Below are 16,261 nucleotides of genomic sequence, written 5' to 3'. Positions count from 1 at the left end.
CGGGTGGACCGAGTTATCCCTGGGGAGGGGACAAGTGTCACACCCCAGGGGTAGAGTGGGCAACACCACTGTGTTGGTCATGGTGGTACTATCCTGCTCCTGGGATACATCTGTGAGCAAAGTAAGGTTAGGTGCTGCACAGATGGGATCCGCAGGTAAGGAGAAAGGTTCCCCATGGGTTGGCTTAGTGGGCCCTGAGAGTATGGACAGAGTGATCCAATTGGAGTCAGGAAGGCGAAGAACTGGAGCATGCCCCTGCTGTTGTGGGCCTGGGTCCTTGTTCTGTCGCCTCAAACAGGGAAGTACATCAGGATAGTGATTGTTCTCCCCTGGCTTTAGGCTGGTAGGGGGTCATGTTGGACCTGGCTTTTTGACAGGGACATCCCCAAACTTTTTGCCTCCTTCCTCCTATTTTTTCTGACCTGTTGGTGTTGGCTTTTGACCTCTGGGCACTTTACCACTGCTAACCAGTGCTAAAGTGCATATGCTCTCTGGGTAAATTGTACTACTGATTGGTTTATCCATGATTGACTATTTAATTTACTTGTAAGTCCCTGGTAGAGTGCACTACATGTGCCTAGGGCAGGTAGATTAAATGCTACTAGTGGGCCTGCAGCACTGGTTGTGCCACCCACCTCAGTAGCCCCTTAACCCTGTCTCAGGCCTGCCATTGCAAGGCCTGTGTGTGCAGTTTCACTGCCACTTCGACTTGGCATTTAAAAGTACTTGCCAAGCCTAGAACTCCCCTTTTACTACATATAAGTCATCCCTAATGTGTGCCCTAGGTAACCCCTAGAGCAGGGTGCGGTGTAGGTAAAAGGCAGGACATGTACCTGTGTAGTTATATGTCCTGGTAGTGTGAAACTCCTAAATTCGTTTTTACACTACTGTGAGGCCTGCTCCTTTCATAGGCTAACATTGGGGCTGCCCTCATACACTGTTGAAGTGGCAGCTGCTGATCTGAAAGGAGCAGGAAGGTCATATTTAGTATGGCCAGAATGGTAATACAAAATCCTGCAGACTGGTGAAGTCGGATTTAATATTACTATTCTAGAAATGCCACTTTTAGAAAGTGAGCATTTCTTTGCACTAAAATCTTGTTGTGCCCTTCAATCCACGTCTGGCTAGGTTTAGTTGACAGCTCCTTGTGCATTCACTCAGACACACCCCAAACACAGGGTACTCAGCCTCACTTGCATACATCTGCATTTTGAATGGGTCTTCCTGGGCTGGGAGGGTGCCCTCACACAAAGGGCTGCCACACCCCCTACTGGGACTCTGGCAGACAGGATTGAGCTGAAAGGGAACTTGGTGCATTTCTTAGAGACTCTTTGAAGTCACCCCCACTTCAAAGGCACAACTTAGTATAAAACAGGGCCTCTGCCCTACCTCATCAGACACTTGCTGGAGAAGAAACCTGAACCAGAAACTACATCCTGCCAAGAAGAACTGCCTGGCTGCTCAAAGGACTCACCTGTCTGCTTTTCTACAAAGGACTGCTGCCTTGCTGTTGGCCTGCTGCCTTGCTGAACTCTTGCCTGGCTGTAAAAGTGCTCTCCAAGGGCTTGGATAGAGCTTGCCTCCTGTTCCCTGAAGTCTCAGGACCAAAAAGACTTCACTCTTCCTCTTGGACGCTCCGTGCGCCGAACTTTTCGACGCACAGCTTGTTCCGCGGCAAGAAAAACGCCGCACACCGCCGCTGATCAACGCGACGCCTTCGGGACGACCGAAACTTTGACGCACGGCCTCGCAAGGACAACGCCGCCCGACTTCCCGGGAGAAATCGACGCGACGCCTGCCGTGAGATCAAAACTTTGACGCACGGCCTCGCAAGGACAACGCCGCCCGACTCCGCAGGAGAAATCGACGCGACGCCTGCCGTGAGATCAAAACTTTGACGCACGGCCTCGCAAGGACAACGCCGCCCGACTCCGCAGGAGAAATCGACGCGACGCCTGCCGTGAGATCAAAACTTTGACGCACGGCCTCGCAAGGACAACGCCGCCCGACTCCGCAGGAGAAATCGACGCGACGCCTGCCGTGAGATCGAAACTTCGACGCGCAGCCCCGCAGAACGACGCGCAGCCGAAAAACAAGCAGGAAAATCCACGCACAGACCCGGGACATCTGGTAATCCCCGCGACCCACAGAAAGAGACTGTCCGCGCGCCAGAAAACGACGCCCGACTTCCCCGCGTGGAAAATAACGACGCAAGTCCGTGTGTGCTGGGGAGAAATCGACGCACACACCCTTTTTCCACGCACCTCTTCCTTTGTGGCCCTCTGAGGAGATTTTCCACCAGAAACCAGGTACTTTGTGTTTGAAAGAGACTCTGTTTACTTTCTAAAGACTTAAGACACTTTATATCACTTTTCAGTGATATCTTTACAAATTCATATTGCAACTTTGATCGTTTTGACCTGAAGATACCCAGATAAATATTATATATTTTTCTAAATACTGTGTGGTGTATTTTTGTGGTGTTATGCTATGGTGTTGTATGATTTATTGCACAAATGCTTTACACATTGCCTTCTAAGTTAAGCCTGACTGCTCGTGCCAAGCTACCGGAGGGTGAGCATAGGCTGATTTTGGATTGTGTGTGACTTACCCTGACTAGAGTGAGGGTTCTTGCTTGGACAGAGGGCAACCTAACTGCCAACCAAAAACCCCATTTCTAACAACAGTCCTCAGAACCTGGTTCTGTCATTGTTCTCCAGGCAGTAATGTTTAATTAAACAACTGTTCCTGCTTTGCCAGACACCTCTTGATTTTAGTTTTATAGGTAAATTTACATTTGAGCAACAACCCGATACCCCACATATAACTTGGGTCTTCAAGCCCCAACGGACAATGAAATAAATCGCTCCCTCACATAGGACTGGTTCATTTATCAAAATTGTCCACAAATTAAGAGTCCAAATATACTTATATTAGCCTTTGAAGCCTGCCTGGCACCTTTTCCTAAAGCAAAATCTAAAAAAAGTACCCATCTGATTTACAATACACCATGGGAAATCACTGTACTGTGGAAAGTTCTAGATCAAGCTGATTTTGGTGTAAATATGTTCACCTGTCTTTGTTGTGGTAATTATCTAGCACACCTCCTGTGTAGCTTGTGACAAAACCTTGTTATCTATGTCAGACTAGCTCAGAACCTACATACGTACATAAATATACATTCACTCTCTGTGTATTACTGCCAGGCTTTCCCTTACAGAATCGTGGCTGCCTCTGCAGTTACAAGCACTTTTAGCTAAAAAATAAGACTTGAACTTTCTTAACTAACCTAAGCTTCGGCAGGCAGTGCAGGAAAATAGTTTTGTTGGAAAATGTTTTACTTTTCCCTCTCCTTTTAGATCCATGGACCCTAATGCTCGAATGGAGGTTTTGGAGTTTGCCTGAAATGGAACGTTGTCCCCCAAAAAGTGTATCACTGATTTAAAAGAAACTTTGAGAGCAACTACAAGGCTTGAGTCACCCACCAACAGTATTATTACAATCATCACCTTATAGGTTCACCTTAAATGCACACATGTGAAGCTTACATTGACATGGTAAGGTAAAAGTTAATCAGACACAAATATTTTAAGTAATTTTGATGAAAACAAATAATATTCCTTACCAATTAGAGCTGCTGCAGCTTCTACGCCACCATTGTACACAGCCGATGTTCTGGAACTTTCGACATGGTCCCAGAGTACCTGTACATAGTTGAAGACTTGATAGTAGCCACAAGTTGCCAAAGACCACCAAAGGGACCAATAGATGAGTTTCTTAGAAGAGTAGCACGATTTGAAGTCCCACCACAACTGATGAAACAATTTCATGCATCTAAAGTTCCAGGCTGATTTTGGTACAGTATTTTGCCCTGCTTGTGTTTGTGCATTATTGCAAAACCCATGCTCGAAAAGGCTTTTGCTTGGCATAGGAAGCACAAGAGAAGTGAACAAGGCCATGATTGCACATCCTAAGGTGATGGTGTTTAAAAAGAAGTAAGGAACTTTGCCCAGAGAGACAAGGAGTTGTCCCAGTATAGCCCCCATTGTATAGCCCACTAAAGTAATACTTCGACAGTAACTGGTCACTTTTTGATAGTACTCTATACCCACAACACTATATATGTAGGAGAAATATGCCACTTCAGAAGCAGTGACCACACCATAAGTAAACTGTAAGTATTGCATAGCTGGTATTCCCTGGGCGAAGCAAAGCAAGCTGGAAACAATAATGGCGCTTACTCCTTGCAGAACTATGGTTGGTTTGTAGCGGCATATATCTGTGATCAGAAATATTGGCAATAGCATGGCTAAAAATGAATAGGTCCAGATCGGGTAAAGTCCATTCATCACCTAATAAAAATAGAGAAATATATATTAGTGTCATCCTTATGAGTATCAACAATACGCATGATCAATTGCAATCTGAAAGTAATGGTGATATTTCAAGCACATATCCGTGGATTTAACATTTAGGGCTTGGTTTTGGGATAGGACACTAACAGAGAATCATATGACATGTGTAAGAATTTCTAAAACCGGAGGAGACTCCGCTGTTAGAATGTCTGCTACCATCCCATCCATATACCAGTGATAAAGGTAAATTACACTGGTGAAGTTGCCTCAGTTGATATATAACACTCGCAGCAGAAAATTGAGGACTTTCTGCTACTAGTTTACTCTAAACCTTCCCCATTTTCAGTTGAGCTGTCCGAAGGACAAAAATAAACATGATCTTACTTTCACAAGTGAAGAAAGAAAGCTACTGTGATTGCTACTTGATACTAACAGAGAAGTTCTTTAGGCTTTTGATAAGGCAACCATAACTTGTCATAAAATATGGTAACATAATTACACAATAGACAATGGGGCCTAGTGATAAAGGCAATTTGGAGCGCGTGAAGTAGCACTGCTGAAGTACTCTTTGATGTATGTACAAACACGTTTTCATAAAGAACTGAATTTAGCCCTTAGCTTGTAATAATGGGCTTATTCTAAAAAGGAAGGCATGATGTTTGCTTCTGAATTATAGCAGTCAAGAACAAGTTGCAGAGCACTTCTCTCAATTCAGAGAAAACTGAAATTCAGTTGATGATGAGCATTGACAAAGTTAATTGGCCTGGCTTATGTAAAAAAAATAATTAAAAAACCCTGAGAACTGTGAATATGCAGATGGAATGAAGATTTCATCTTTTGTGTATGATTTATTTTCCGAGCACGTCAGAATACTTTTGAAGTAAGAACTACATAGATTGAAGTGGTGACATGCCTGTCAGTGACATATTTATTAAAACAGACAGGTTAAAGGCGGGTCTAGTTAGAAATGCATTTTTCAACATATGAACAAAAATTATTGCCTATGACTATTCAAATGAAATATATAAACTCTCACATGCAAAAATGCCTTGGTGAATGATTTAAGAAAGGCATGAATCTGACTATTTGGAACACAGGAAACTCACCAACCCATGATGGAAAAGGAAAAAATAATAACATGTAGTTTTAAAAAGAGATCAGAATTTTCTGTTGGTACATTTACATCATTAATGCGATTTTACACATCCGAGCGAGATGATACTTTTAGCACTAACCGTCATATCTGAAAACGTAATCTCCATGTACACGCTCACATGCAGTGCTTGTGTTTGAAATGCAAATGCGGTACCTGCTCAACTGTAAAATTCTTGTATGATCCAGTCAAGTAAGGCGTAAGGAAAGGCTCCGCTGGTCTCAAGTTAATGAAGAATCCATAAACACATATCACTGTGGTCGGATAAACCCATCCAGCTCTCTGTAAAGCCTCCCGCAGAGACATGGTGGGTTGTTGAATGTGGTGGCTCAGTCTGGCTTGACACAAACTCAGATGTCCTGCTGTTGAATAAACAAGTGACTAAATCCCCTATGTTAGTAGCTTAAGTTTGTGCAGAGTCAAAAATGTATAGGTTGGGAATTTAACAATGAGGTGAATAATCTTTTACAGACCTTTGGACTTCTTCAAATTGATAAGCGAACGCTGACTGGCAGGAGACTTAATTGGCTCAGCATCAATAAAACACTTGATTGAGGTTATCGAATATGCAATGATTCCGGTTAAGAGGTGTTGTGAAAACATTGCGTGTTTACAGTGAAGTATGAATTTGCCTGTTACTACAAATACAATGTACTGGTATCTACTGATTCGGGTGTCTGTCAATTGGCGGCCTCCTCTGTCTTGTCCAATATGAGACGCCATTACATTAACTCTTATTTGTGTTCCTATTGGACATTCAGCATCTTGAATAGATATAATCACTGACTTCATATCAGCAGTTTGGCATTCTGCGCCCATGCAAGTCAATTCACCCAAATGCTAGGGGTAGCAAAAGTGACCACACGCCCATTGACCTTCAATTACACACACACACACACACACACACACACAAACACACACACGCACGCACGTGAATTCTTACATATTTACACGTACAAACGCACACTCTCACATAAACACACACACTCACCTTCAAGGACCCACACACCATTCACTTAAAGCACTTTAAAAAAAAAAATGCCTCAGCTGGCAGGGAAGGCTATATTTCAGCTTAATTTACTCCATTTATAATGACAATAGCAGTGAACAATGAAGCCTTGTTCACAATTAGGCCCGTATTTATACTTTTTGACGCTAAACTGCGCTAACGCAGTTTAGTGTCCAAAAAATTAGCGCCGTCTAACGCCATTCTGAAGCGCCATGTGGGCGCCGTATTTATAGAATGGCGTTAGCCGGCGTTAGCCGACCAGCGCTGCCTGGTGTGCGTGAAAAAAAACCACGTACACCAGGCAGCGCCGGCGTAGGGGAAAATGGCGTATGGGCGTCTCAAAATGGGGCAAGTCAGGTTGAGTGAAAAAAATCGCCTTAACCCGATTTGCGCCATTTTTTTACGACGCCCATCCCCCATTAACATGACTCCTGTCTTAGCAAAGACAGGAGTCATGCCCCCTTGCCCAATGGCCATGCCCAAGGGACTTCTGTCCCCTGGGCATGGTCATTGGGCATAGTGGCATGTAGGGGGGCACAAATCAGGCCCCCCTATGCCACAATTTTTTTTTTAAAAAAATACTTACCGGAACTTACCTTAATGTCCCTGGGGTGGGTCCCTCCATCCTTGGGTGCCCTCCTGGGGTGGGCAAGGGTGGCAGGGGGTGTCCCTGGGGGCAGGGGAGGGCACCTCTGGGCTCATTCTGAGCCCACAGGTCCCTTAACGCCTTCCCTGACCCAGGCGTTAAATTCAGGCGCAAATGCGGGTTTTTTTGCCCCGCCCACTCCCGGGCGTCATTTTTGCCCGGGAGTATAAATACCACGCTCATGCCTGGGAGTCATTTTTTTAGACGGGAACGCCTACCTTGCATCTCATTAACGCAAGGAAGGTGTTCACGCCAAAAAATGACGCTAACTCCATGAACTTTGGCGCTAGACGCGTCTAACGCCAAAGTATAAATATGGAGTTAGTTTTGCGTCGAATTTGCGTCGAAAAAAACAACGCAAATTCGGCGCAAACGGAGTATAAATATGCCCCTTAGTGTCATAAAAATGTTGAGAGAAAACACAGTGGAGCCCCAACCGACCTCCACAGGAACGAGCTGCCATTGTGCTCCTGGCACTGATTGTGCCACCTCTGAAGCCAGGGGTCGCAACGACAGTGTCAGGGGTCGCAGGCGACCCGTAAATGACGACTATGGCTGCACCACCACTCTGACACTGTACTGTAAATGTCAACGGGTTGTGGCCGAAATTAAGGCTGCGCCACCACTCCATTCCCCCTTTGCCACGACGTGCTAAATTGTTATTTCCTAAACCCCACCCATATAAATATAACAACAGTCCAAGCACAAGGGCCGATTCCTTCCGCATATGTGTTTTTTTTGTTTTTTTGCCAGTAGTATAAGCAGAACACACACTTTACTTATTGTTGAAGGTTCACATAAATATTTTGTTATGAGTGTAGGGCATTCTCTTTATTAGGCTTCCTGGAGCCCGCACTTTATTTTTTAGGGGTTCATGATCTCAGTTTGTTTTAATGTTGATGGGCGTGTACCGGTCTATTAACAGTGGGTATTGATGAATGAAGGTGGCACTAGGCACAAAATCACCACCCCACTCCGAGTTCAGAATCTAAAAAACATACAAATGCGTCTTACATCTCCTGAGCCTCAATTGAGAACCAGTGACATCTTAAGGATTTGTAGGGACCTGGGCAATATATATTTAAGTGTCCCTTGGTTGCAACAACTTTAGATTACCCACGTTCAGCTCATTCAAGCACTTGTGATGCCATTAAATATTGAATAATATGTTAACCCTTCAGATGCGGGTACAACCAAAAACAGGAGAACGATGAAACTGCTTGGTGTCCACCAGCCAATAGTGCCCAAGGAAAGCTTGAACAAGCCTTGATGAAGCAATTTATTTTTGAGTTTGGAGCTATTTGTTATTTTTGCAACAACAAATATGTGTGATACAGTATCTAACCATTGTAGGAAAACATGCTAAGGGAGACTTGTGCAAAGTATTAAAAAGAAAAAATAAATAAATATATACATAGTTCTTGTAATTGTAGCTTTAGTTGCCTAATATTTGTAATCATAAATCCAAGCCTATTTACTACTGGCCTTCTTGACTGAAAACCAAAGTGCTACTTAAAGGATTTTCACCATTCCATTGGTTAACATCTAATATCTTTCTCTTAATTTCTCTTTACAGGCATTGTCACGTTTCTCTTCATTATATGTGAGCACATTTGACTCCACTGAGTAAGAGAAATGTGATTGGGAATGACACAAGAGGTGAATAGAGGCATAAAGAGAACTTTATGGCAAGAGACATAAAGTAGAGGGATAAGGGGCTGGAAATAGAGGTGATGTACAAATATATGCGAGTTAGAGAGGGAGGTAAGGTAAATAGAGGAATGGTATGTAGCCAGAACGAAAGAAAAAGAGCGGTAGATTTTAGATAGAGACAGAGAGGTAGACCAATAAGTAAGGCTTTAAATGTGATAAAGAGGTGGAGTGAGAGAGGGATAGGAAAAATAAAAATGTCAAGCATTGTGTGAGAGCATGCACAGCCCTTTCAGGTGTAAGTGACCACTCCTTCCCTCCCCTCAGCCTAGATTGCCCATCAGGATATGCAGGCTACACCCCAGCTCCCTTTGTGTCACTGTCTAGAGGAGAGGTGCAAACAGCCCAGCTGTCAAACTGATCCAGATAGAGAATCCACAAGCAAGCAGAGTCACAGAACAGTTTAAGCAAGAAAATGTCTACTTTCTAAAAGTGCATTTTCAAACACACAATCTAAAAAACAACTTCACTAAAAGATGTATTTTTAAATTGTGAGTTCAGAGACCCCAAACTCCATGTCTATCTGCCCCCAAAGGGAATCTGCGCTTTAATAATATTTAAAGGTAGCCCCCAGTGTTAATCTATGAGAGAGATAGGCCTTGCAACAGTGAAAACCGAATTTGGCAGTCTTTCACTGTCAGGATATGTAAAACACATAAGTACATGTACCACCTTTAACATGCACTGCACCCTGCCCATGGGGCTACCTAGGGCCTAACTTAGGGGTGCTGTACATGTATAAAAGGGGAAGGGTACGGCCTGGCATGTGGGTACACTTGCCAAGTCAAAATGGCAGTTTAAAACTGCACTCACAGACACTGCAGTGGCAGGTCTGAGCCATGTTTACAGGGCTACTAATGCGAGTGGCACAACCAGTGCTGCAGGCCTACTAGTAGCATTTGATTTACAGGCCCTGGGCACCTCTAGTGCACTTCACTAGGGACTTACTAGTAAATCAAATATGCCAATCATGGATAAGCCAACGTACACCTACAATTTATACAGGGAACACTTACACTTTAGCACTGGTCAGCAGTGGTAAAGTGTCCAGAGCAAACAAAATAGCAAAAACAGAGTCCAGCACACAGAAGCAACTTGGGAAGTAGAGCAAAAAGTTAGGGAAGGCCATGACAATGATGCCAAGTATAACACGTTTCCCCCCAACTGAAAATGGGGAGAAACTACCCAACCTTATGGGAGTTCTCATCACTAAGGCGGAATAATCTGGACAGACCATCAGTATTGGTATGGTCGGTGCCAAGGTGGTGTTCCACCGTAAAGTCCATTCCATGTAGGGAGATGGACCACCTCAACAATTTGGGACTCTCACCCCTCACCTGCATTAGCCATCTGAGGGGCCTGTGGTCTGTCTGAACCCAAAAGTGAGTCCCAAACAAGTAGGGTCTTAGCTTCTTCAGCACCCAGACCACAGCAAAAGCTTCATGCTCAATTACACTCCACCTATGTTCCCTGGGACGTAACCTCCTGCTAATGAAGGCTACAGGCTGATCTAGGCCCTCTTCATTAAACTGTGAAAGTACTTCTCCAGTACCATGCTCTGAGGCATCTGATTGCACAACAAATTCCTTGGAATAGTCAGGTGCTTTCAGCAAAGGTGATGTGCACGTGGCAGCCTTCAGGGCATCAGAAGCTGTCTGGCAAGACTCAGTCCAGATCACATTTCTGGGCTGCTTTTTGGAAGTTAACTCAGTCAAGGGAGCAACAATTGTGCCATACCCCTTGACAAACCTCCTATAGTATCCAGTGAGACCTAAAAAGGCTCTCACCTCAGTCTGGGTCTTGCGGTTTGCCAAGCCAGAATGGTGGCTGTAGGGGTGCCACCTGGCCGCTCCTCACCTGGTGTCCCAAGTACACCACTGAACCCTGCCCTATTTGGCACTTGCTTGCCTTAATAGTGAGGCCTGCCTGTTGTAGGGCCTCCAACACTTTGAAGAGGTGCTACAAGTGTTCCTCCCACGTGGGATTGAACACAGCAATGTTGTCCAGGTCGGCGGCACTAAAATCATCCAGTCCAGCCAACACCTGGTTGATCAAACTCTGAAAGGTGGCAGGGGCATTCTTCATTCCAAAGGGCATTGCCAGAAACTGGTAGTGCCCATCTGGTGTGGAGAACGCAGATCTCTCCTTAGCCCCCTCAGTTATGGCAATCTGCCAATACCCAGAGGTAATATAAAAAAAACATAGGTATCTGGCAGCTCCCAACCGGTCAATGAGCTCATCGGCTCAGGGGATAGGGTGCCCATCACTCTTAGTGACCACATTGAGTCCCCAGTAATCCACACACAACTGTAGTTCTGGAGTGGCACCAGAAGCAGCAGGCTTAGGGATCGAAGCCGCAGGACTGGCCCAAGGACTGCTGGAAAACTCAATAAACCCCAATGCTAAAATTTTAGAAACCTCATCTTTAATGTTAGTCCTCACCCTGTCAGTCACTCTGTAAACTTTGAGTTTAACAGGAGGACTGTCTCCAGTGTCCACATTGTGTGTGCACAAGTGTGTGACCCCCTGGGGTCAGGGAGAACAGTGAGGTGAACTGACCCAACACCTGGCGACAGTCCCTCTTCTGCTATGGGGTCAGGGAGGGGATCACTCCCTCCACGGACCCAACTTTTTCTCCTGCAGACAGGAGGTCAGGAAGAGGCTCACTCTCTTCCTCCACCCCATCACCTGTTGATAGGAGCATGGACAATTCAGTCTGCTCAAAGTGTGGCTTGAGCCGGTTCACATGCAGGACCCTTAAAGGGCTCCTGGGAGTCCGTAAGTCCACCAAACAGAATACTTCACTCTTGCACTCCACCACCTCAAATGGCCCAGTTCACTTGTCCTGGAGTGCCCTAGGCTCCACTGGCACCATCACCCACACTTTCTGACCAAGTTGAAACTCGCCCAGAGTGGCATTCTGGTCATACCAGAGTTTCATGTCTTCCTATCCCTAGCCTGCTTCCAGGGTCTCCTGTACGAGAGTCCTGAAGCAGGCAGTATGGTTTCCCAGAGCCAGCATGTAACGGAATACATCCTGGGGAGGGGGGGGTTAATAGGGGCTTTCTCCAAAGCCTCCTTTACCAGACTCAAAGGTCTCCTCACAGGGTGGCCATACAACAGCTCAAAAGTGACACAAGGCCAAAAATATCTTAGAGACAATACTCCTTCTGGAGGTAAGTATTATACACAATATATACACTAGAGACCAAAATCAGGTAAGTAAATAATCATAGAATAGTGCAAACCGTAGAAAATACAATAGAATGCAATAGGCCTAGGGGCAACACAAACTATACACTAAGAAATTGGAATGTGAATAACAAATTCCCCTCTAGGCAAGTGTAGTGTGTAGAGGGGCACTGGGAGTGTAAAAAAACACCAAAGATAAATAAAATACCCCACTCCAGAGCCCAGGAAAGAAGGAGTAAAGTACTTCAAGTTTCCTCAGGACACACTACAATTCGTTATAAGAGATGTTGCAAGCACCAAGCAAGACTGCAATCAACAAATGGTTGATTCCTGGACCTGAAGACCTGTGAAGAGAGGAGCCCAAGTCCAGAAGTCGCTGAAGATTCCAGGAAGGACAAGAGCCCCTGCCAAACGAGAAGATGGTGCAAAAGTGGATTCTCCGGTTAGAAGAAGTGTGAAGAAGAGCACCAAAGAAGATGGCTGCAGGTTCTTGCATGGTGCAGGAGATGTCCCACGTTGAGATGTTGGATGCAGGCGGTTTGCGTCGCTGGATTCGACCAACAAGCCTTGGTTCAAGCAAGGCTGCAGTTTGCACAAAATGGCACTGCCTGGACCCAGGAGGGACCTGTGGGTTTCAACTTGGACTGCGGAGACAGAGGGGGCTCTCAGCACTATAGAGAGCCCACAGAAGTCAAGGCAGCACCCACGAGAGTCCCAGGACATGGGGACAAAGAAGATGCAAAGTGCAGTTGGTGCAGCACAACAAAAGAAGGTCCCACGCCGCCGTAGAACAACTCAGCGAGTTGTGAATCACAGGATGGAGTGTTGGGGACCTGAGCTAACCTGTGCACAAAGGACTCTTGGAGAAGTGCACAGAAGCCCAGGGAGCTGGAGATGTTGCAGTGCACAGGGGTACTGTTGCAAACCAGGGAGGCAAGCTCTTACCTCCTCCAAACTTGGACAGCTGGACCTTAGGACAGTCTGGGTCATGTCAGATGTGTTCCAGGGAGCAGGCTTGTCGTCAGGAGTGGAGTCCCAGAGAACTGGTCATCGTGACAGAAGGGTGCCTGCAGGAGCGGGTAAGTGACTTTGTCACTCCACTGGAGATTCCTTTGGTTCTTCTGGTGCAGGGTGAAGACAGGGAGTCCTCAGAGCGTGCACACTTTGGAAATTGTTGCAAATGCTGTCTGGAACTGAAGTTGCAGGTCACAGGAGTCGTCCTGGATACTTTGTTGCAGTTACAGCGGTTCCTGGAGCAGTCTGCGTTTGACACCCACAGGAGAGACCCTAAATAGCCCTGAGAGGGGGGATTGACTACCTACCCAGGTATGCACCTATCAGGAAGGGTCTCTGACGTCACCTGCTGGCACTGGCCACTCAGATGTCTCCAGAGTGTCCCCACACCTTGGAATCCAAGATGGCTATTGCCAGGGAGACAATGGAGGAGCTCTGGGCACCACCCCTGGGGTGGTGATGGACAGGGGAGTGGTCACTTCCCTTTCCTTTGTCCAGTTTCACACCAGAGCAGGGGCTGGGGATCCCTGAACTGGTGTAGACTGGCTTATGCAAGGAGAGCACCATCTGTGCCCTTCAAAGCATTTCCAGAGGCTCTGGGAGGCTACCCCTCCCAAGCTTGTAACACCTGTTTCCAAAGAGAGAGGGTGTAACACCCTCCCTCCAAAGGAAATGCATTGTTCTTCCCTCCTGGGACTGAGATGCTCAGATCCCAGGAGGGCATACACCCATTTGTGAGGTGGCAGCAGCTGGGGCTGCAGTGGAAACCTCAGAGAGCTGGTTTGGCATTACTGGGGGTCCACCCTGGAGCCCCCAGGATGCATGGGATTGCCCCCACAATACCAGATTTGGAGTGGGAGACAATTCCATGATCTTAGACACCTCACTTGGCCATATTCAGAGTTACCATTGTGAAGCTACATACATGTATTGACATATATGTTGTGCACTCGTGTAAGGGTATCCCCACACTCATGAATTCTGGGGAATTGGTCCTGGACAGCGTAAGGGGCACCTTTGCTAGTGCAAGGGTGCCCTCACACTTAGTAACTTTGCACTTAGCCTTCAGTAAATGAAGGATAGACATACAGGTGACTTATAAGTTACCTAAGTGCAGTAAAAATGACTGTGAAATAGTGTGTGCACTCTTTCACTCAGGCTGCTGTGGCAGCCCTGAAGAAAGGTTTGTCTGAGCTCCTTATGGGTGGGAAAAGAAATGCCGCAGCCCAAAAGGATCTCCTGGAACCCCAATTCTCTGGGTACCTAGGTACCATATACTAGGGACTTATAAGGGGGGGTCCAGGGTGCCAATTGGAATATGGATTCACTAAACTATAGTGACTAATTTGGTAAGTAGAGAGAGCATAAGCACTGGAGTTCTGGTTAGCAGAACTTCAGTGACACAGTTAAGCATACTGACAACACACACATTAGGCCACAAACTATGAGCACTGGGGTCCTGGCTAGCAGGATCCCAGCGAGACAGGCAAAACATACTGATAAACAGGCAAAAATTGGGGGTAACATGCCAAGAAAGATGGTACTTCCTACACCCACCCACCTGGAGCCAACTCCTCCTCAAGCGCTACACTGTCCAAACCCTGTGACTGAGCACCAGTGGGTGCCAGTGTCCACTTGAGACATTTGGCGTCCCCCCTCATGTGACCCTCCTGATCACATGCAAAGCACTTGTTGGACCCCTTCTCTGCAAGTTTTCCTGTACAGACCAATGGTTTATTTTCTACTGGGGACTGGGATTCTTTACCCTGGGAACTTGGTTGGGGCCCTTTAGAGAACTCGCTCTGTTTACCCTTACCCCCTCCCACTTCTTCTAATGGGGATCCTGCCCACCCTTGCCGTGGCTTCCCCATACCTCTTTTAGACCCTGGTGCTCTCCCAATGGTCCGCTTCCTGCGCAAGCTTCCTGGAGTCAGTCAGCTTGCTGTCAATTAGGTGCTGTTGTAGCTCTGGAAAACATAAACTGTGTCCCCAAGCAATTAAATTGTAAAGCCCCTCACACGTTGTTATCTTACTGCCCTTCACCCAACCATCAAGTGACCTGCAAAAAGAATCAACACATTCCAGCCATGTTTGGGATTCCTTCTTCTTATAGGATCTAAACGTGTCCTTATACTGTTTAGGGGTGAGACCACACCTTGTGATCAGGGCATCCTTCAGGAAAGGGTAATTGAGCCCCTGGGTATCCCCTAAGCATGTGAGAGTATCCCTTCAATCTACCTCAAAGGGCTTCCATAGACCTGCCCCCCCAATGAGATTCAGTGACCAGATTCATATGCAGAGCAGACTCATACCCCTTAAACCACAAAAGTATGTCATCCTCCCTCTTGTAATCCTTCACAAGGTCCTTAGGAATGTGCAGCCTTCTCTCATGCTGCACTGTGTTATTGCTGCCACCATCCCTACTCAACTGGCTCCTCTGATCCAGCTCCCTGAAGCTGAGCTCATGAGCCATCAATACCTTTTTCTCTTCTATTGCATGCTCATTTTCTCCACCTTCAATTGGTGAGCCCTCTCTGCCTGTCTGTCCTGCAACTCTTCAGGAGTCTGACCCTTTTATGACACACTGCTGCCTGCCCTGGAGACCCTCTCCCTGCACATACCAGGCCCACCCACTACACCACTGTGTATGGATTGTTCTTCCTCCTCCTCATACTCCTCCTTCTTCTCTGTATGCCCTTCAGCTTCCTTGGCTGTTACCCAGGTCCCCAGTGCCTTCTGCAGCTCCTCCTTCCTGGTGGACCCCTTAATGGGATAAGCAAGGTTTTTGCAGAACTGCCTCAACTGGGCAACTGTATAGCTCTCCAGTTTCGTTACTTCAAAATCAGCTCCAGCTGATGCATCTCCAGATTGAAACATGATGAAGAGTTAAAAGTGCAAAGTTCCAAAGGTAGAAAAACAAGTTCCTAAATGGAGCTCAAAAGCCAATGAAGGATTACTGCAAAATGGAAGAAGGGAAAAATCCCCAAAACAGCAAAAATCACAAAGACAAGTAGTATGTGGTCACGTAATGGTCTGCACTAAAAACAGTAGTGTACACTTAATCATTGTATGTCAGGTACAAATACAAGTCCAATCACAACCGCTGATCACCAGTGTTAGAAATGAGGTATTTGGTTGGCAGTCAGGTGTCCAAGCAAGGACCTTGACTCTAGTCGGGTTAA

General features: G+C 46.2%; 1 protein-coding gene across 1 annotated transcript in view; it reads right to left on the bottom strand.

Annotated features, from left to right (window-relative positions):
• Nucleotides 1-15,956, bottom strand: part of LOC138265113 (thiamine transporter 2-like) — a 238,088-nt gene extending 222,132 nt beyond the window's left edge. The window contains exons 1-3 of the mRNA XM_069212655.1: nt 15,701-15,956; nt 5,665-5,870; nt 3,626-4,352 (exon numbers count right to left, since the gene is read on the bottom strand). Coding sequence (XP_069068756.1) covers nt 3,626-4,352; nt 5,665-5,870; nt 15,701-15,956 — 1,189 coding nt within the window. The remainder of the gene's footprint in view (nt 1-3,625; nt 4,353-5,664; nt 5,871-15,700) is intronic.
• Nucleotides 15,957-16,261: the final 305 nt, after the last annotated feature.

This window comes from Pleurodeles waltl, chromosome 11 (assembly GCF_031143425.1).
Source record: "Pleurodeles waltl isolate 20211129_DDA chromosome 11, aPleWal1.hap1.20221129, whole genome shotgun sequence".
NCBI lineage: Eukaryota > Metazoa > Chordata > Amphibia > Caudata > Salamandridae > Pleurodeles > Pleurodeles waltl.
The sequence above is the reverse complement of the archived record's forward strand: the minus strand, read 5'-3'. Positions and strand labels throughout refer to the sequence as shown.